The sequence below is a fragment of the Pseudopipra pipra genome, chromosome 11 (assembly GCF_036250125.1).
Source record: "Pseudopipra pipra isolate bDixPip1 chromosome 11, bDixPip1.hap1, whole genome shotgun sequence".
Classification (NCBI taxonomy): domain Eukaryota; kingdom Metazoa; phylum Chordata; class Aves; order Passeriformes; family Pipridae; genus Pseudopipra; species Pseudopipra pipra.
The window spans coordinates 12,455,074-12,477,661 of NC_087559.1; the positions used below are offsets into that span (position 1 = coordinate 12,455,074).

General features: G+C 49.0%; 1 protein-coding gene across 1 annotated transcript in view; it reads right to left on the minus strand.

Moving 5' to 3' along the window:
* Positions 1–2,535: 2,535 nt before the first annotated feature.
* Positions 2,536–22,588, minus strand: part of NCKIPSD (NCK interacting protein with SH3 domain) — a 51,212-nt gene continuing 31,159 nt past the window's right edge. Inside the window, exons 6-13 of the mRNA XM_064667549.1 lie at positions 17,583–17,753; positions 16,348–16,434; positions 14,762–14,900; positions 9,364–9,444; positions 7,965–8,093; positions 6,512–6,604; positions 4,786–4,958; positions 2,536–4,226 (exon numbers count right to left, since the gene is read on the minus strand). Coding sequence (XP_064523619.1) covers positions 4,023–4,226; positions 4,786–4,958; positions 6,512–6,604; positions 7,965–8,093; positions 9,364–9,444; positions 14,762–14,900; positions 16,348–16,434; positions 17,583–17,753 — 1,077 coding nt within the window. The 3' untranslated portion in view covers positions 2,536–4,022. The remainder of the gene's footprint in view (positions 4,227–4,785; positions 4,959–6,511; positions 6,605–7,964; positions 8,094–9,363; positions 9,445–14,761; positions 14,901–16,347; positions 16,435–17,582; positions 17,754–22,588) is intronic.

Here is a 22,588-nt window from a genome sequence, read left to right on the forward strand (position 1 = left end):
GCTGAATCCTGATGTCACCAGTGCCTTGCCATGTTCCTGTGCTCCCCCCCAACCACGACCACCACCAGCTCTTACCCAGCTTTGGTTCCACTGACAGTGACAGATGGTCCCCTAGAAATTATTGTTAATGTAGATGAGGGGGTGGGATGAGCACATGCTGCCCACTGATCGGGGGTTTGACAGCAAGCAGGCTTCCACTCCCAGGGTGGAAACTGAGCGAACACAACATGGGGTCTGCAGCACACCCAACGTGTCCCCAAATCACCCTGCATCATCCTCATGGCTGGTTGCTTTCCACATGGGGCTGGTGTCTTCCAACACCATCACCCATGAAGAAGCCAAGGCCTGGCCATCACCTGGGCAGCCATGGGGTGGGCAGGGCAGGCAGGGCTCTTCCTTGCCCTAGAGCTTGTAGTGAGTATGAGTTTTAGGACCACTATGGGAAACAAGCAAGCCCTAAAGTGGTGGCCAGCCCAGCTCAGCATGTGCTGCAAAGAAGTTCCCCTGGTGCTTACACAATGCTCAGGGCTGATAGTCCCTGGGAGTGGATTTCTAAGCCTCCAGAGACATTGGCATGTTAATTTATAAACTCCTGGGACTGGCATCTGCTGTGATTAACTCCTCAGCCACCACAAAACATCTCTGGCTTGGCTGGTCCAGCACCAGCACTGATGGGGCTGAAGCCATGCCAGCTGTGCAGATACGGTACACCAGATTTACATTCTCTGCTCCAGACCCCCAAGCGCCCACCTGAGCCCTCCTGGTGCCATTAGGCTGATGCCAGAACAGCCCTGGCCCCACACACAGCTCACCTGAGAAGCTTCATCTAACAGAGGGCAGCACATCGCCCGTGTGCAACAGGAACATGCTGGCTGGATCATCCATCACGCCCCCTCAAACTGGAGATGTACCATCAAGAAACTGAATCAGGAGAGAGGCAATACTTTTTAAAAGTAATGAAGGCTTTCAAGTTTATTTGTTCTAATTGCCCAGCTGAAAGCTCAGGGGAGGAAGAGAAAATTATCAGGGTATTACTGCCACAAAATAGTTGTAATTGAATCATTCCAGACAATAAAGCAGAAGCGCAAGTCACAGGCAACGCATCGCTCCCCCCACGCCAGCCCCCCAACTCCCTTCACTGTTGCACCACAATAAAAACACACCAATACACGGAGACAGTGCTCTAATAGCACCCTATTACAGCTAACAATCTCAAGTGTGTCACCTACATGGAGAGCAGGAACTGCTGAGCGGGCTGAGTTTACACACTGCAGTTCAATTTCCTGCAATGTGCAAAGGCCTTTCCTGGGCAGTGAGTACAGCTTTCCCCTGAGATCCCCACAGCCAGCTCCCCCCCAGCTCCTCCAGACCTGGCTGCGGTGGCAGCAGGGTGGTGGTGCAGATGTCATGCAGCTGTGCAGCTGGGACACGGGGTGAGTGACCCCAGGGATGGCAATGGCTCAGGGATACCGACAGGAGGCACCGGCTCTGCCAGTCCAGGCTCCTGGCAAGCACAGCCTTGGGTTCTGCTGCTGCTGGGTTTGCCTGGCACAGCAAAGCCTGGGCTGCATCACTGAGGGCAAGTGCCAGAGGAACATCCCAGCACGGCAGCAGGGCACAGGCCAACAAGCCCCAGCAGCACTCAGAAACAAGCCAAGGTTGGCTGAGGGGGACATGCAACCATGCGCTACACAGAGCAATGGGGCAGAGAAGAGCCACTGTAGGGGAGACACCACAGAGTGCTGGCAGCCCTTGTGTTGTGATTCTCCCCAGGTGTGCAGCTTGACACACTTCGAGGCCACACGCCTGGACACTTAGGAAACATGAGTCAAAGAGTCAGGAGCTGGGACGCAGCCCTGGCCCCATTTCTGCAGGCAGCTGTGCTTGATGCTGTCCTCATGTTTGGAGTGGCACAGCTTGCACCTGGCATTTACACCCCTACCCCTGGCCAGGGCTGAGCCCACTGCCTGGCTGGCTCCCTCAGCACACAGACCAGCTTCCCTGCTGCCAAGGCAGTGCTTTACCCAGCGTCCACTGCCCTCCCACCACACGCACCCCTGGCCATCCCAGGCACCCCCAAAGCTGCACACACAGGGCTGAGGTTTGGGAGCAGACATCCACAGCCAAAGCGATTCATTAGCACTTGATACAGACCATTAAACCCTTCCTGCCCGGGCTTGCTGCCTCGGCAGCTCCGCTGGGAGCTGGCTGAGGCTGCGCGTGCCTTGCAGGGAGCGAACTGCTGAGTCCAGCTCTGCCAAACCCTTAATCTGGAGCAGCTACACTGGGCAGGCCCCCAGGAATGATGGCTGTGCCCCTACAGCAAGGGCTGCTGCCCTGCACCACTCCTTGTTGGCCAGCAACATGGCAGAAAAACACAAGGCAAGAAGGTGAGTGTGGGAGAACTACTGGGTTACCCCCATTTGGATGTCAGCATCCACTGCTTTGCCTCAGTGGGCAGCAGGCACCCGAGTCCCCCCACCACTTTGGTTCCCCCATGACAGGGCAGGGCAGGCAGGGCTACGCTCACAGAAATCCAGTTTAAGACATTTTTATTCCTCTGCAGGTTACACTTAGTGTTTAAGAAAATACAGGATCCCTTTTGACATTCATACATTTTTACAGGGGAAAAATAGGTTTCTCTACTAGGGTGGTTATTAAGCTTGGGCATTCCCAGGCTGACTTCAGGAGGTCCTTGCCTCCCTTGGCTGCCAAGCCAATCCCCTCTGTTCCCAAGCATCACTGCCCCAGTGGCCAGTCCAGGCCTGCAGAGCAGAGCTCATGTCATCACCTCAAGTTAACAAAAAAAAAAAAAAAAAAAAGTAAATAAAAAAAAAAGTCCCCAGTATTTCCAGTTCCACTTTCCAACTGCTCCTACATTGGGTACTGCAAAGGAAGACCTAGGGACAGAGAGTGACCAGACTGTGCACACAAATATCTAAGAGACCCACATTAGTGTGTGTGACTATCTCTAACAGGCAAATAGGTTAATCCCATTTACTAGAAACCTAAAGGAAATATAAATAAGGGTTCCCCACACTTAGCGTAGTCACAAACAGCTACTGGACACCAGGCTCACACTGCCTCCGAGTGCTGCCATGGGGAAAGGGAGGGCAGCGAGGCAGAGCTACTATGAAGCTCAAGGCAAGAAATCCACACGCTTCATGAACAGAGCACACCTGCCCGCAGGCAGCCCCTCTGCTCGCGGGCAACACTGCGAGAGGGCTGGCAAGCAGCAGCTTTCACTTGGCAGGACACGTCTTTGTGCTGTGTCTGGGCCAAGGGCTTCCTAAAGGCAGCTTCATCCACATGGCTGTTACTTCTAGGCTGCCACAGTGTGCAAGAAATTCAAATTTAAACATCACTATAGAAAGCAGATTGAAAAAAGCAGCTGCTGGGGTAAGACCTCCGTGACCCAAGGTGGGCTGCTGCCTAGAGGCAAAGCTGAGGGCCGGGAGGAAGTGAAAGGCTCACTAGACGAGGCGTTAGACAGCGAGCAGCTACCTTCCCTTGGCAGGGCTGCAGCACATTGGCACTAGCAGCAGAAAACAAAACAGATGTTACGAAAGCTTCTTCCAAGCACCAGCAGACTCCACTTGGTCACTGCAGGGAGAGAGATGCACATGGAAAAGAAGTAATACTCTAAGGCAAAGGCCTTTCTCTTCAGGACCTTGGGACACCAGTGCAGCTAAACACACCCCCCCACTGGCTGCTAAGCCCCCGCAAGCTCTCTGCCCTTCCCACTAACACCAGCTGCCCAAATAGCTCCTGCCCGAGCCTTGCAGGAAAACCACGCGCCAGCGCCCATCCCACTCCAACTGCCCCGGGCACCAGGCCCTGGGGGCACCACATGCCCTTTCTGCCACTGGCGTTTCTAAAGGGCCGGTGAACGCTGTCCCAACCTTAGGCCTCGCACAGAGGGATATAAGGTATGAGCTGTACTGGGAGGGAATGGGGAGAAAGTGTCAACAAGAGACGTCATCGATCCAAGTGGTTCAAACTCCAGTCCAAGCTGAGGAGCATTAGCTGGTACCGGGAGAGATTTCTGGGAACTCCTTGTAAATCTCCAGGATGATCAGTTTGTCCATCTGGCACTGCTGGTCCTCCTCCTCCTCACCCAGGATGCGCTGCAGGATGCCCTGCAGGTCAGCGAGGCGGTGCTGGTGCTGCAGATAGGGCGTGGAGCGGATGATGGCGTGCATCAGAGACAGATACTCCATCCTCAGCTGCCAAGTGGGAGGGGAGAGAAACCACAGAGCACAGTGAAAGATTTAAAGTGAGATAAACAAGCATGCCAGCCTCCAGTGCAGCATGAGCACAGGAACAGCTGCTGCTGCTCCACCAACCAGAGCACGACTCCAGAGGCACCTGCTTTTCCTTAAGGCTTATTAGTAACTATGGAAAACTCTGCTTTTCCCACAGCAACCCAGTGCTGCTCCTCACTCACCCTCAAACACGTGCACATCCCCTGCCTCTTGCGATACCAAACCAGAGAGGTTCCTCCTACTTCTACTACTCACAGAGGGTCCCTATTCCCAAAGATCTCTGGGCAGAGGGCTGCAGACCACCAGAAGCCTGGTAGATCTTTCTTCTAATATGTCTATGGCTGGGCAGGATAAATCCCCCCTTTTTCCTCAGCTCTCAAGGTTGATTTGAGCACCCAGAAACGTTGTGCCCAAGACTCCATTCTTGCCTGCAGCAGGAAGCCCTACAGGGGACCAGGAGAAACACCACTGCTTTGGGACTGTGCTCCCTTCCCCAATGCCCATGGGTTGGTGTGAGCACCTTGTCTCCTGGGGAGAGATCAGCAATCTGCCGCACCAGGATGTCTATCAGGACCATCATGTCTGTGTGATAGAAGATGCTGGCTGTGTCCTTGCTGGCAAAGATGTCCTGCAGAAACTTCAGCACGGAGTGTGGTGGCTGAGGTTGATGCTTGAAGATGCAAACTGGATCATCTGGGGGAGGCAGAGAGACTGTGCTAAGCCACATGTTCCCCATTGCCCCCCTCCTCCATCTTCAGAGCACATCCCTTCATTAGACCCTTTGGCTCTGGAGAAGAGGCTGCCCTGCCCTCATCCTGGCCCTCCCTGCCCATGAAGAGATTCATGCCCGCAGACCTCAGTGCCTTGCACGAAGGTGTGTAATCAGGATGGAAGCTCTGCAGGGTACCAAGATGAGACCAAACTCATTATGATTAGCATTAATCACTGTTTATGTCTCACCTACCATCCCAGGTGAGAGCTCATTAGCACATCGCCTCTCAGTGCCTCCCCTCTTTGCTCAACAGCCACCACTCATTTTCTCCCTGGTTTATTAAGTCTGGTCCAATGACCCCTCTGAAAAGCACATCAGAGCCTGTACCAAAATTAAGCTTTCACCAGAGACCAGGCTAGTACTGTCCCAGAAGCAAGAAAAGAAACACTTCCAAGTTTAAATGAGTCACCACATCCTGTTCTCTTCCAAAACACATCCCTGCACACCTCATGAGGGCTCTGGGCCACTGCAGCCCTGCCAGCAGTTGTCAGGAAGGCAGGCAAAAGAGAAGCATCTTCATTAGGTTGTGGTCCCCCCCTCTTTCTTCACCCAGCTCCTCACTGTAAGGTGATCCCTGCAGGGATTCTGGCAGGGAAAGGGCTAAACAAAGGCTTTGGGAGGAGGCCAGACAGAAGAGCACTGAGGTGCCGGCTGCCCTCAAGCTGATATAGTGTGGAGACAGTGATTTGTTACCCCAAAGAGAACTAAAGCCAGCGTAAGATGAGCTGCAAGCGTCCCAGGATGAGTTATTTCCAGCAAATCAACAAAATGAATCTCAGGCAGCAAAGCCCCTGTGCTCCAGAAGGTATTAAAAAGCACAATAGTGTTGTGCAGCGCAGGCTGAAAGACCTGGCACTGCTCTTCCCATGGAGATCTCCAGCTTTCCAGCAATCTGCTCTGCAACAGCTCTGAGGTGCAGTGGATTTCATTCCATGCCTGGATCCCACACAACGCTAACCCTCTGCTGGTGATTCCGAAATGCAAAGTTGCACTCTAGGCAGCATTTCGGAAGGCAACAGCTCCCTCTGGATCTCTCCCTCAAGGCAAATGATTGCCAGCACTGGCTGAGGTTTGTGTGCCAGCACTCACTGAGTCCTGCCTGTCCAAGAACAGAAGTGGCCCAGGACCAGTCTTCCTCCCAGACAAGAGTTTGCCCAGGTGGTGGCAGCTGGCCATGCTGTGAGGTGGGGCTGATCTGACGCAGGAGTACATGGAAACCGCAGCCCAGAGGCCACTCCCCTCTTCCTACATGCCATCAGCATCACCTTATTCCTTGTGCAGCTCCATCCTCAACAGTGCAGACTGTCACCCTCACAAACTCACCAGGAAGCAGCACATCCTGCCTGAGCCGACAGGTCCTCAGCTACCTGCATCCCTGACATCCCACCCCATAATGAGCACCAGGCTTGTCTCCCTGAGCCAACATGAGCCACACCCCCTGCCAGGCACACACAAGAGTGCCACAAACACTCACCCCCTCTGTTCAGCAGCAGCAGCAGCTTCTCTGTGAAAGTCTTGACATTCGAGTGCTTGCTTATTGTAGTCATGATCACACTGTGTTCTGGAACTGAGCAAGAAACCTGTTTAGCACATCCCTTTGTTTCCTGAAGACCATGGTAATAAAAACATATAATGGGGGGATCCTATTTCACAACAGTGCTCTGGGGAGCTTTGGGGAACCATAGTCTATCAGGGGTATGAAAAGTTCCAGCCCCACAGAGTGGATGGGCAGGGAGAGGGAAGGTGAAGTAAATCTGGAAACAGCACATGAAACACTTGGGCTTTGGTACTTTCTCTGTACATCTGATTCCCACGTGGGCTCCCTAAACCTAACCCTGCTGGAACTTAGTCTTGAAATTTCTCTTAAGAAGGGTCCCAAGAAGGGAAAAGTCCTTCCCAGCACTCAACTGTGCAAGAGTATGGGCTGAAGACTTCTTCTAGGAACTGTCCCCTAGCCTGCTTTGGGAGTGATTTGCTATAACTAAAATACATTTACCCTAACAGACCTTAACATGTGTGTGTGTGCACTCAGAATCACACAAACAGCACAGCGTTGACTATTTCTGTGATCTGTAATATTTCACAGGCTGCAAAGTGCCTCGGGATCCTTTATATTGAAGGGCATCGATATAATATGGTTTTAGAAGAGTTTTTGAACTAATGCTGCACCACTGAACTGCACAATAGATGAATCTTACAGACAGAGGAATAAAAAATTCAATCCACTAATAAGCAACCAGAACATCATTTAACACGTTCTTAGCAACAGAGAACAAGTCACTGCTCTCGGCTACGCCCCAGGTGGGCAATAATCCCCAGAAACACACTGCCTGTCATGCATTACTGCCTAATTACTGCAGCCAGCAAGGATATGGGTAAGTGTGGGAAGGGGTAATGAATGAAAGCAGCAGAGATATACTTAATCAGTCTCCGTGCAATCAACTTTCACATGAAATTAGAAACTTTCACATAAATTTTAATGATGCGCAATTCAAAATAACAGGTAAATTACTGGACACGTCATCACTGCTTTATCCTCCCCTGTCTTCACAAAGTCAAGGATAAAGCCATGAAGCAGAACAAGAGAAACAGAACAACTGGGAGTGACAGGAGACTCTGGGTTAAGGAGTGGCCTTTTTTAGCAGGACCTGGAACTACGCTCCAATCTTCCAACAGGATTCAAAACACACAGGCAGGTTGAGGGCAAGTGCCCTTCTCTAGGGACTTGATGCACTGCCTGTCCTCATGACCATATTTTCCTCTAGGATTCTGCACCATATTTAAACACAGTGTAGTGCCCAAGACTAGGGGAGCTGGAGGGGTGGTTATAGCACCATCAAGACCCAGTGAGATTCTCCCTCCCCATTCTTCACTCCATCACTCCAGACCACTGAAATCCTGCCAAGGCAGAACAGCACCAATTCAACCTGGAATGTGGAGATTGAAGGCCAGAAGGACGTTGACAAATAAGTCAGGCAGCTGGTCAGTGGTGTCCGAGGGCAGCCCATCCTCAATCACATCCAGCAGGAACTGCACAAACTGAGAGTTGAGATGTTCTGCACAAGGAGAAAGGGGCATTTACAGCACAGTGAAAATAAACCAAGCAACAAGGGACCATACACAGATCCCTTCTCTGTGCTTTTATGCTTGAAAACCATTAGTGGAGTGCTAATGTCAGCCTCCAGGGAATGAACAGCCCTACAACTGGACTAGACAGACCACTGAAGTGTCTTTGTGTAAGAGACAAGTGGCTCAGAGAACTGTCCATGGTGCAAGGGAACAGTGAAATTTGGTCCCCCATTGGCAATTTTTTTTGAGTAAATAAAACACCAAATCCTGCTCTAACTGTTTCAGCACCACTGCTGTCAGTGAAGGCTTCAAGGTAGGAAGAGATTTGTATTCTTGACCACTGGTTTAATTAATCTATTTAAAAAAAAAACCCTAATAATCTAGATCATTAGTAATAACCCTTTTTTCAATTTAGCTATTAGGAAAGCTCAGAAGCTCATGCAGATAAGTCCACCTGCAGGAAATAATTGCCAGGGTTACATGAGGAGAGAAAAGCAGGAGGTGTGGAAGCTCACTCTGGTCTCTATTGCATCAGTTTAAATCTTTTATGTGTTTACTGGGTGTTAAGTAAAGGTGCTGAGGAGATACTTATAAAAGTCTCTACTGCATTTCTAGGAAAACTAAACCCAGAGTTTCCCAAGTACAGGGAACAAAACATAGCCTTGGCTAGAAGCAGTCAAGGGCTTTCTGGCTGAAGGCTGAAAAGACAGAGGAGAAAACAGGCAGAACATTTACACTTCATTATTGACTGCAAAACCCTTAATCATCTCCACTTTTCCTAAGAGCTTAAACTACACAGGGCTGCACTATCCTGTTAGAAAAGAGACCAGAAAGAGGCCACATTATGCAGCTGACAGCCTTAGTGGGCGTTCATGGAGGGATCTGGGATCTCAGCCTCATCAGCAGACAGTCTCTAAAGCAAGTTAGAGGTGTGTGCTTTCACAGAGGCCAGAGGTAAACCAAAATGCCACCTAGTTACAGTGATGGGCAAATCCACATCTTCTACAGTATGGCATTCAGTCCTCCACTGTTCTAACCCAGAGTTAGAGCAGTGTGCTGCTGCAAATCTGGCATCTCAGCCCAGTGCTTCAGCTGCCAGGCTCTACTGATAAAGGACAGACCCTACCCTTGCTGAGCCTTCCACTGAGCTGTCCCCACCTTGGCCAAAGGTCCCTTCCCTGTGTCTGCCAGCACGCCCCAGATGTCCCCCCATCAGCTCTGCTGTCCTGCCAAGCTGTGAGCACAACCCACTCTTACCATAGTGGTGATATGGCAGGGGCTCCCCCATGGAGAACATCATGGCCAGCACCAAGGCAGAGTAGCACATCTTCTGATGATCTGCAAGACAAAGGTCCTGCCATTAGTTCTTCTGAGGGAGTGAAACTGCTCCACAGCTGCAGCTGGGAAGCCACACATTTAGTACAGACATTTAACACTGGTTAGCCTGCTCCTCAGTCCTGTGTTGACTGAGCTGTAAGGGTGTTTTTCCCCCTGTTTTAGCACACCACACGCCTTCTGTGCCATGTGTTTCCAAAGCAATTTAAAAATAATCACAACAAGAATCCTTGATTTTTTTTCCTCTCCACTTCAGAGGATCTAGGCAAACTTAATCTGAATAATTAAAAACCTCCCCTGCACAGTCCCAGGACACATCCCATAGTTATGTAATTGCTGAACCCAGAAAAAGCATCCATCTGGCCACCTCAAAATACTGCCTGTTCCAACCAACACCACCCCCAGACAGCCAGGCTGCTTGTTACCATCTCTGCACTGCTCTATTTTCGCTACCTCAGCTCTGCCTGGAGGTATAAAAGGTCCCTGGGGAGACCAGATCACTGCTCAGGACTCGGGCTGTGCATCTGCCCACCTCCCAGGCCACACGTTTCTCCAGCAGTGATACATCCCACAGCCTGCTAGTCCAACACAATTTTCATTGGCAGCAGCTATTTGTGAATGTTCCCCAGAACCTCTGCCAGTGCCTTTCCTGAATTTTAATTAATGGATACGTCTCAACAGATATTTGCAGAAGGAAAAAAAAGGCATGGAATAGGATCTGTGTCACCATCTAATGTAGCCTCCATCCAGTTCAGCAAGTCTGAAGACAATAGGAAAGTGAATATTACTATATATAGGTCACTACACATACTGGTTAAATACAGTTCCAGCTGCATCTGCCAGAAAGAGCCCAGGGGCATTTGTTACGAGGAAGCTGAGGGTCTATTTATAAAAAACTGACCAAAACTACTTTTCATTAGAGGACAAAAAGTTCCCTCAATGTGTGATGCTTCTCTCAGCTGTACTGCTGCCCTGCATGACACATGCTGGTTCCAGTACCCTCTCCAAAGGCTTTAAGGTATTTCACTTCTTCATGCACAAATCAACCCACCTCTAAGCACCTGCACCCTGCAGTTTGGCTTTGACTGCACAGCCAGATGCCTTCACTGTCACCACATACTCCTGGACTTGGCCAAAAGACTTGCAACACTTGGCAGCTCTCAGATTCATTGTTAGCATGGGGGACAAAATGCTACTGAGTCATTCCAGCCCTGTGCCCCTGGAAAGTCAACTCTGTGAGCAAAGCCCCTATAAACAAAGCACACACAGACTTTATCAGAGCTCCACCAGATGCCTGAGTTTTCAAATAGCAAACACTTTGAGTAAAAATAGATCACTGGGGGCTTAACCAGAGATACTACAGCATTAACAAGATTAAGACTTTGTAGGAGAGCACTCCAGACCATGTGGCAGCAAAGGAAAGCTGGAAATGGTTGTTTACTCTTGGTAAACAGAGAGGGAGGATATTTAATGACTTAATTATAATTCACACTTATATAAGAAGCTCTCAGCTATAAGGTGACAATGATGCCAAAGCTCTCTGTAGCAAAAAAGGGATCTGACAAACTGTTCACAATTTCTTCATTCTTTCCTCCATGGCTTCACAAGTTGGGTATTGGAGGCAGGATACTGCAGATACACAGGAACCTGCTGTTCCCACATTCCTAGAAAGGCTTTCATCAACAAAACATTTTCTCTCATCACGTCAGGAGCAATGAAATAATGAACTGAGAACCAGAAGCCAGTGATAAACATGGTTGTAGCAAATATGGAGGAAGAGACTAATTAGAGATGGAAGGGAGGAGGGCACTTTTACATGTCCTTGGCCCATCTGCCATTAACTGATGTCCATTCATCTTGGCTGACAGCAGACTCCATGACTAGGAGGCAAATCTTGGTCTATTTCCCTAAGGACAAAAAAAAAAAAAAACAACAAAGGATGCTAAACCACTTAGAAGGCTGAACCTGGGGCAAATCCAGATTAACCACGGACACTCACCCTGCACAGACTCTACAAGTTTTTTGGGTGTCCCAGCTGCAGCAGGACTCATCCAACACTCACAGTGCCAAAGAACACAGTAATTGTCAGTCAAAACACAGCTTTTTTTTTTACCTTCCAGAGCAACACCAGTGGCTGCAAGAAAGTAAATAGCATTAAAGCAGTTCTCTTGAAGCAGAGAGACTGCTGATGACAGACTCATAAGCATCACTGAAGTAGCCACGAAGGGCAGGAGAGATGCAGCTGTTTTCATTTCTGAAGCCTGCTGAGATACTGGTAGGAAACTATTATGTATGAAAGGTATTTCTCAGAGACCTTCAAAGACCTTGCTTCCACCCTCTAAATACAGCAGTGTAAAATTCAGGCCCTGGGAGCAGACACAAATGTCTGCAACTGAAGGGAGAGGAGCCTGAGAGCTGACTGGCGAGTACACTGAGCTGCAACAAGGGAGAAAGTCACGATTACAGACTGGATTATCCCCGGCTGTTTTCTTCGGAATTGTTCTGGCTAATTCTGACTCACTGTGGCTTATTATAAGGTCTTCTAACACTGATAGATGGGCAGGCCAGCTGCAGCAGAGGGAAAGGGCTGTCCAGAAGCAATAAGACCCAAGCATCTGGCAGAAGAATTGGCCAGCAGCCAACACGTCTGCATTAGTCCCAGGGAAAACTCCTTCTCATCAAAGGCACCCAGCATCCATGCACAGAGCTTCTGCCTCGCCTGCTCTTCAGTAATAAGGCAGGAGGGATCCCACAGAGCTGCTGCAGTCAGTTCCACACTCCCCAGTTGCATAGTGCTGGCACTGATTGCTCTGGCTCCAGCCACCACAGAAAGGATTAGCTATTCTGCAGCATGTCACGGATCAGCTGCTATTCCCCAGTTTTTAGCACCAAAATAAGCTCAAGGATTCAAGGTCATGTTTTCACTGAAGGTACTGCTTGCCATTTGCTGGCAGAACATGGAGCCATAAGCATCAAATGGTAGGAGGGAACTACTAAAGCCTTAAAACACCTCTGAAGGACAGACCTGTTTTGGTCAAGGGTGGTTACTTCTCTGCAGCCCTGCTGTGAAGACCAAGAGGACTGGATGCTGCACAGATAACACTGCACAAGTGCCTGCCATAAGCTCAGCACAGGGAAGGCAGCACAGGATCAGGACACCCATTTGTGAGGCTCCTGTATCCACACAGCAGTCTGTCAGCAAAGGAAGAGCAGCTTTTCACCCTTCAACTGTACTGGAAAAAACCCTCACTTTGAGATGAAGTTAGGGAAAGAGGAGATGCTGCAGAGTTGCAGGTTGGCAGTTTGGAGGACACAGCAGAGCCACTTCTCACCCACTTCCACTGCAATGCTTTTTGGGTCCCCAAAGCAGAGCTAACTCTTGCTGGGAGACAGGGCTGCTCCAGCCGTAAGGGCTACTTGGAGATCAGCAGGGGTGTGAAGAATTCCCCTAGGTCAGAGCTCAATGCTCCATCACACCAAGAGGCTGAGTCACCTTGTACTGTCTGGGATGAGACAGGCCCAGGCAAAACACAGCATCACAGTGACCAGCCAAGGGTTAACAAGGGTGACCAGCCTGTCCTGCCTGCACAAAGACAGTTCAGGGACAGGGCAGGAGACAAAACCCTGTTTGGTCATGGTGCATAGGATGCTCAGCTGCAGACTATCTTTGTGAATAAGTGATGGAGGCACAATAAAGTTTATTTCTGGCAGCACAAAAATCAGGAGAAATGTTGCCACAGAAGCACAGTCATACCCCCATAACCAAGTATTATTTGCTTCTTGGCAGGAAAACCTCAGCCTGGAGAAGATGCTTCTCATGCGTAACCAGATCAAACAACAACAGCGTGATGAGTTCATGACACAGAATTGGTAACAGACGAATTGATACAGCAGTAGCACAAAAAGAGAGCACAGACAACACTGGAGTAATGATCACAGTCATTCATCCCACCCCATCCCACCAGCCCTTTGCCCTGCCCCAAAACACTTTTTCAGGCCCTCCTCACCTCTGAAATGCCTGCATTTCAAAGCATCTGAGCAAAGAGGAGTGCAAAGCCATGCAACAGGCATGATTTTCACCTCACATAGCCCTTTCCAGATACAAAGACACAGCCCCATTAGTCCTGTCCACCACAGTCAGGTTGGCACAGTCCGTGGTGGGAAGCTGGGGACAGGAACAATTCAAGGCGGTCACCTTGGACATTTACTTGGCTCACATGAAAGGGATGTGACGGTCCCTGGCCTGTGCAGACCAGTCAATTCCTACAGTCTTATCACCAAATTATACCTCTCCACAGCTCCATGACACCTGCAGCAAACCAACAGGCTACAGACTGCAACCAGGGCAGCAAGGCTGCAAACACCAGGCTCTTCTGATTTGATCCACATGGTCACTGAACAGTCACAATTAGCACAAAACAACGGATTTTTTTATATCCCTTTAAAGGAAAAAGTAATATATGACACTGACAGCACTGGTGGCCTACAGGTTGACTTCAAAATGGGGATCAAAGCTGTGACTGATCAGGATTGGGCATGTCTGGGGAGCTGGGGAGTATTATTATACGTTCAACTTGTTCTCAGGTTCTTCCTGTGCTCCTGGCTGCTGGGCTAGACAGTAGCTCTGAGGGACGGCAGCAAAATTTGACCACACTACCACCACCAAGTTTTAGAGCAAATAGAGCTCAAAGGGAAGGAAGAACATTATTTTTCATGGCAGTGACAGGTCATCCTAACAAAGGGAGCAGGAGAACAAAGTAGAAGGAACCTGAAGGCAAAGCCTAGGTATGGAAAGCAAAGAGCTGGGAAAAGCAGGGCTGTGGCACTATCCTGCAGAGGACAAGGACCACACCACCATCTCCCTTGGCCCAGTGGTGGAGAGAAGGCCCTCTCCTTTAACTAGCACACATCTCATTCACCAGGGAGAAACACCACAAAGATTGGGTGTAGAGTGCTGAGAAAAACTCTTTAAGAAACTGCAGAGACCTTTCTTGAGATCTGCAGGTGTCTCTTGTCAACATCATGAAACAAAACTGGAACAGCTCAAAATGTGTTTTAAGACATCTACAAGGAGCGACACAGATCATTAATGGGATGTTCAAGAGCTGGAGGGCCTCGCACTATTGGACTGAAACATCCCCTCCTGTGCATCCTCAATTTACAGCTGTAATAACCTGAACAACTTTAAAATCAGACACCATTCTGCCCAGAGCACTGGGCATGTAGAGCAGCCAGGCAATGGGGGGCCATCAGTGCTGCTGCAAATCATTTAATGGAAAGACACGTTCCAGGGACCTGGGTACAAGCAGCTCTGGCTCACCCTGTGTGTGGGTCTGCATGTCCCGGGCCAGCTCCATTGGCAGCACAGAGTTCACAAGCGTTGAGATGACGGCAGCATCCAAGTTGCACATGGCTCCGAAGCACTTCAACAGCAGCAGCCGCAATGGCACCCTGTGTTCCTGCAAAAAAAAAAGGCATTAGTTCAAACCATGTCGCAGGTGAGGGCTGACTCTGAGGCAGAGACATAACTCCTAGAAGTTCCCGCTGTTGGGAAGCCTCAGACCCTTCCAGGGTGACAGTGAACCCAGAAGCTCTCCAAGCTGTTAACAACAGCACAGGAGTTCACACGATACTGTTCACAACTGGGCTGGCTATGGGTGTTTGGCACATGTGGTCAGAGGGCATGTGGCAGCCAAAGCTCAGATCTCAGATGCCCCAATTCATCCACTACATGTGATAACACACCAAAAACCTACACCCATCCCCAGCAAACAGGTTGGATATGCTGGAGCCAGGATTCCCTGAGCACACTAGGGTTTTGCGAATGCTGCTCTGATTGAGGTTTCCTGACAACACAACATTTGTAAACCCTCATCAGCACATGATGGTTAATGAACAGGACAGGACCAGCTCCTCCACTGTGATGCTGTTGGGTTTGTGCTGGGAGCAGAGGGTATAACCAGAAAGTTCTGGGACACGCGAGGAATTTCAGCAAAGACAATGCTCAACCTGCAGCTCCCATGGAGGAACTCTGATGCTGGGGTAACGTTCGTACTCTGAACTCAGCCAACAACTCCAGGGGTTCAGAGAACAGAAGTGAGCCAAGCCCTGGGACCGGGCATGACAGCAGCCAGGACAGGAGACCCAACTGTCCCCACCTGGTCAGGCTTCCTTGAAGTCTTGGTCAGAGAAGAGCAGGCAGTGAAAGCCAACAGGCTCTGTTGTGCCCTGCCTGCCTTCCCTCTGCTCTCAGATGTGTTACAGTCCCCTGATGCTGAGCTCTGACACAGAAGTGCCAGATGAAAGTGAAATGCCACAAGACTTGATGTGCTGTAGCTGAGGACTTAGGGAGAAGATGGGAACAAGTTTCCAACCCCCACGGAATCCTACAAGAGCACATTCCAGGAAGGAGAGGGGCAAAGCAATGCTGCATAGGCGTTGAAAGCAAAACTTTCATTTCTTCCTCTGAATACTGATTTCATTTCTCATTCCCAAGGCTTCTACTCACTACCCACTTTCCTAAGCAAAGTTATTTACTAATGCACAGGAGTGCATCAATAAAAAGAGGAGCAGTCACAGCCTGTCAGCTTTCCCAAGGCATCCTCAGAAATATTTCCTCTAGATATCAGTGATGCCAATGCTGTCCCTCAATGGGCTGGTAAAAGCAGCAAGCTTTACCCTTGGCAGTGCTAGCTACTGCTTCAAAGTCTGCTCTTTCACACAATTTTCATGCATAGCAGTGACATTAGCCAACACTCAAAAGGGATATGCTGCAACTCCAGCTAGACCACAAAACTGTCCTACCCAAGGGAAAGATCTTATATACATTCATCATACCAACCCTGCTCTTTTGCATCTTCAGGGAAATCTCAAAAAAGAGAGAACTGGTGCATTCTGCCACCTTACCATCTGATAATATGCCACAAGGGATAGGACAGATTCAAATTCATTCTTCTTGCACATTTTCTTGCAAACTTCTGGGTCTGCATCTGTCTGGAAGGAGGAATAGACAGGTCAGCCCAGTGGCACATCAAGACACAAGGTGCCTGCTGCAGGCACCTTGAAGGATTCCAGTTCCTTTCAGATCGTAGCAGCCCCAGCCCAACCACCTCACAAAGAAACTGAAGGCAGAGCTCAGGAACCACCACCCTTCAGATTCTGCATCAAAGTGAATTCTTGAGACACGCCTCTGTCATACAGCACATCTTGGGCTGGAAACATCTAAAACATGACCTGAGCAGCACCTTACTGAGTGCATCGTACAGTTACACAGGGCAGCTCCAGCACTGTTCCCATCCTGATAAGTACATCTCCTCCCACTCCTAAGCTATGAGGAATGGTTTCACAATCCCCCACTCTGCCTTGCCCTGCAGGCCCACGGCGAGGTGGCACAGGCCATATGTTGAGTGACAAAGACCCCAGCGCTTATTACAGAAAATTTACCTGTTCTGCTTATGTCAGAACTGGAGAGGAATGCAAAACAGTGCCAGAACAAACCCCTAACACAGATCATGTCATTGCACTGAGGGCAGCTCCCATATCATCACACTCCCTGGACACAGATGGGCTTGCACGTGTATTCCCACTGCTGCTCACTGTGGGGATGTACCTCTCCTGTATGCACAGATATGGTGAGATGCTTTGTACTTTCTCACAGAAACAGCTTTAAAGCTCACTTTCAAGGCAGCCAAAGAATTTTCTTCACATGTAATGAGCCCCACCCCACAGATACTTCCCAGCAACAGAGGATGTATTAAATGGAAGATGTTTTAAATGGGCCCAGCAGTGCAATAACTCTCATAGGAGACTTCCAGGTTTTCTGTGAGAAGGTGGGTTTTTTGGAGGTGAGGGTTTATACTCTCCTGTGATAGGTAAATACCACAGCTACCATGAAGAATATCTCAGTAACACTTTTCAGAACACCTCTGTAAGGTGGAGTAGAGAGTAGAAGGCAGCTCAAGAGTTCTGCAGACCCCATATAGGAGAGCAGGGCTTCACTCTGACAGTAAAGGATGCACAAGAAACCTATGCCCCCTGAAATACCAGATCTGATGGCAAAACAGGGGTGAAGGAGGTCAGAAAAAGGAACTTCACCAGGGCTGCCTACTCTGCTCTGGCAGTAAAGAGAAAAATTTACTCACCAAGATGCGAAGTAGCTCCTCCAGGTAGCAGCAGATGACATTCTCATCCTCATAGAGTGCCCAGCTGCGCTGCTGAGCATCATCCTTGTGCCTGGCCAGATCTGCAAAGATCACCTCCAGCCGCTGCTCATCGTGGCAGATCTGGCCCGAGGGCAGCCCCGCACTCAGGTTCTGCAGAGACAGCAAAGCCACTGGTTAGTGGGGCCCTGACAGCTCAGTGTTGTTTGGGTGCCTGTTTCCTCCAATCTTGTCTCAGGACTGGCAGCTGACCTCATTCAGTCAGGAGTTGGCAGTACAAAACCAGCAAGTTTAAGACACATGTTATTTCGGGTCTCATACTTTTGGAGCCTCTACTCTCTGTAGATTCTGAAAATCATCCTGAGAATGGGAAAAGCCAAACCCATCTGGCATGAGTTAGGACCACTGCTGCACAGCAGCTGAGCACCCCAGTAAAACAGACATGTCCTGGACACCAAACCACCACACTGCACAACTGCCTCTAGGAAGGAGAAGTTCCCTTTGCTGCCCACTCCCTCCAGCCTTTAATCCTTGGCTCAAGAGCAAGCACTTGTATGGTGCTTCACATGCCAACTGTTCAATACTAGGTCTGGATCCTCTGCAGCAAGGATAGGAGCCAATTCACCGTTGGCTGGTTTGGTTCTGCTTTCTTCCAAACAGCAAAGCTGGGCCACCATTCACCACAGCTCTGAAGTGTGAAGCTACTCAGCAAATCTTACTGCACATACTCCTTTCTAAAATTGCTGACAACTGCATCCCCACCACTTCTACCTCATACATAACCTTACTATGAAGGCCTCACACTTTGGTTGTCTTTCCTTCACTTTTCCTCTCCTTCAAGAAAGAGAGGGGAGTAGTTGGGCAGTGTTTAATCTGCCCCAAGAGCTGCTGTGCTCTGTGATTTAGGATCAGCCTCTAGGACCCAAGTATATCATATGAACTACACGGTTTTCTGAAATCAGGGCAAGAAGGGGGCTCGGTACATGGAACTGAGCTGGTCACAGGTGATGAGCCCAGGCACCATTAAGAGAGGCAAAGATTAATTTATAGAAGAACTTAAATGATACACCCAAGGGTCTAGCAGCAGTGACAACAAGCAGCAGGAGATCAGCAAGGTGGAAGAGAACCAAGCTGAGAAATTCAAACAATAGAGAAAACAAACTCACTGAGACCAAATTCTTAACAATTTTTGGATGAAGCTGTCTTACCACATGCAGCAACGAGTCATGATCACTCAGCGGGAAAGGGCTTTTACAGTGTCTTGTCCTGGAAACCCAGAGAAGATTTAGTCCTGTCGTAGTGCAGCTCCTTCCAACAGGCTGGCTGTGCAGGCAGGGGCAGTGGCAACACTTGCACAGTCACACACCCACATGTGGACGGCCAAGTGCAGGAGCTGCACCCTTCCTGATCACCTCCCACCCTCCAGCCCTCTCTGGGAAAACCACTCCAGGTTTAACAGTAGTGTCTCACCTGCTTTTTTAGAGACAGAATTGTTAGACACTTGTTTTGGGGTATTTGGAGTATGAATTAGGACTTGCAGCCTATGCTTCAGTTATACAATGAAAAAGTTTTCTTGTTGTTGCTGCTTGTTACATAATTTTTGTGAGTCAGGTAATGAAGGAAAGACTGTGCTGGTTTAACATAAGCCTCTGTACAGTCTTAAGTTTTTGGGCAGCCATGGGTGGTCTAGCAGAAAAGTAGATAACCAGCTGTGAGAGAGCATGACAGCTTTCAGGAGCCGAGTACAAACACAAGAGAATCTCCCACTGAATGGTGATTTATCACAAGAGCAAATACATTAAGAGAATCACTTTATCTTGCCATCTCCCCCTTCTCCTTAGGAAGACCTACAGCACTGCAGTGTCACCTGCCTGTCCTCACGTGTCCCAGCTGCTTGGGAGGGTTCTCCATTTATGTACCTTACTAGTATCCTCCTCACCAGAGCAGTGCAGGGCCAGTCCTACCTCTGGGACACTGCTGGGACATCTTTTTGGATGATCATTTTAATGAGTACTTGTTTTAATGATCACTCTATTCAGCCTCTTATCACTAATCTGCTTTCTCCAATCCTTCATCTGCAGCCCTTGACAACTCTCCCCAGCATCAAGCTCCTAATGGACTTGGATGAGATCAATCTACTAACAAGCTCTTCCACCCAACCAGTGTAACTACATTCACATGTCTCAGTGCAGTCTCAGCACCATTCTTTGCCCTCTCACCACCAGGGTCAGGTCTCTGCTCATTAAACATCTTGGCAGCTACTACAACCTGCAGCATCATCATATGGTGGTTTCCAGGAATCTGCTGGAGAGCCCATAAGCAGGAGGAGGTTTTGGTATTTCTAACAATGCCATTTTGCATTATCTTGCTGCTTCGAATGGTTCCTTCCCCCCAGCCCAGCAGAACAAGCTGGTGCAGGGATTTTGTTCCTCCTGAGCAGCCCAAAAACATTTTAGGAACTTTATCATACCTACACTGCTCAGAGGTGACCACACCTGCCATACAAACCCAGCTGCCATCCTGCCCATTTCTTCTTCACCCCCTCCCATTCTTCCCTCTCCACCACCCCACCAACAAGTGTGATGGATCACCAGTGCCATGGATACACACATCTACCACCATTTTCTCTCCATATGAGTCCCAAAACCATATAGCAGGTTCCAGGCACCTGCAGCCCAATGCACATTTGCTCCACAGACATTCCCAGCAGCTCTGGAGGACTGGGACCCAACTACAGCTCAACTGAGATGGCTGCACATGAAGACCCTGCCATGGACCTTCATAAAGTCTCCTCCAGAAATCAGCAAAGACTTGCCTAAGCACTAATGTATTCCTCCCACCCTCCAGATTCCCTTTTGTTACAGTATTTCACTGAGGAGGAGCCCTCTGAACAGCCCAGCCAAAGGACTCAGCCTTGAAAGCACTCACCCTGCTGACCTTCCCCTTCTCTCGGGCGAGCAAGGGGACAAAGCTCCCATGGGGAGACGCTGAGCCCTAGAGCAGCTTTTGTGTCTTGTCAAAAGCAAGTCTCCTTTCAGCAAAGCTGAATCAATGAATGAATGGGAAGGCAGCCCCATGGCGTCAGGGGAAGGAGAGGGGCTCAGCCACATCAGCCATGAGCTTTGTCAGAGCTTGTTGGGGACAACAGGGGCTGGTGACGGGCAGCTCAGAGCAGGTCACAGCCCAGCACTATAAGGGAAACCCCCTCCAGAAACATTTCACCTCCCACACCAACTTCCTGACTTGTTCCTCCATCTTGACCCTGCTCAGCAGCCTGGGCTGATCTATAAGATCCAACTGCACTACACATCTTTTTCAGCAGTTTTCAAGCTTAAATTTAAGGCAACCAGAGATAGGTCTGAGTCACAACTACAACACAGCAATGCTAATGTAATAAGAAGCAGATAAGTGATTTCTAAGTGCTCCCTCTCAAGGTGCAGCCAGCTTGTGCATTGGGCAATTTTTGCTGCCACACACTGAGTTTAATAAATCCTCAAAATCAACCTCCCTAGACAAGACATTTACAGTGCTACTCCCTCCTCTGAGATGGGAGATAATCCAGCAGAGCTAAAGGTAATCACATATCACCAATACATACTAATCCAAGTGATTCTCTAGAAGCTCAAAAACCAGACAGCATCTTTAGTTCTGTCCAAATTTTCAACAAGTTGCCTTGAAAGACAGCTCCAGTTTAGACAGTCACTGCAGCAATGCCTTTGAAAAGAGGTTTCATTTCCCTTTGCACATCTTGCCCAGTCACTGTGCCACTCAGGGACAAGAAGAGGGGCCATTTCCAAGGCCAGGGTAAATGCTGACACAGGGAAGCCAAGTAAGCAATTTTGCTCCTGCAGATCAGGCTTCCCCAAATAGTATGGCACCTCTAAAGCATCTTTCCTAAGGTGTGAGCTCCTCAGCATGCTCCTTGTCTCTGCTGTTCCCCCATCTTAGCCTGAAGTCACCTCTCCAAAAGCAGGAGCAGGATGCTGTCCCAGCAGAAGAGTCTTTTATTCTTTAAAACACACATGCCTGGGCAGACTCCACACTAGAGGATCAGCAAGGTAAATAAGAAGGAAGTGCCACTGCCAGTCAACCTTCAGAAGGCACTGGGGATAGAAGCGAGGTAATGGATTCTGGAATTGATTTAGTAAACCACTGAGCTGACTTTAAATTAAGACTGGAATAGGAATAGAAAGGATATAACTAATTAAAGAACACGATACAAAAGGTTGAAGCAGGTGTGGTATGAGCAGACCAAAGCTTTAAATCAAAGCTGTATCTTGCTCTGTTTTAGGGAGTGGAAGAAAAAAAACCTTGAAAAATATGCAAGAGGAGAATTGCCCACATATTTGCATGGACTGGGGAGTAGAGGGATTTCAGAAGTTACAAATTAAAGAAAAAAAGTCCTTGACCTAGAACTGACGACTCAGCAACAATTCTACGCAGAAACCCTTGAGAATGTGGAATGATTTGGTTTAATGAACAGCATAAAGTCAACGATAACAATTTGTATCTCTAAACTACACTGGTGAAGCTATGGCAGTACAACCACCCTACAAGTACACATGACTGCCCTTCCAACTGCTAGAGCTGGTCTTCTACACCAGGTGAACAACCTCACCTGAGACCAGGCCCCCACATATCAGCAGAGCTACATCCTCTGTGTGGGACACTGAGGAAAAATAAACAACCACAACATTTACACTTGAGCACTCTGCAAGCTCATCTGGGCTCTCCTAAAAGCTATACTGCTCAAGATAGGTGTGACAAGGTATTATGAGATGGGACAGGACCTTCTGCTGTGTCTCTATACACTACTGGTCATTTTAAGGTCCCACAGATGTCCTAGGTTACAGATATTGTACCACATATGAGTAGATCCATATTTGTCCCTGCACCAGCATCAGAATTTCTTACCATCTTTTTCAGGCTCGTCTGCAGCAATGGCCATGAAATTGAGGTTTTCAAATCCCCTCTGCAGAAACCTGGCA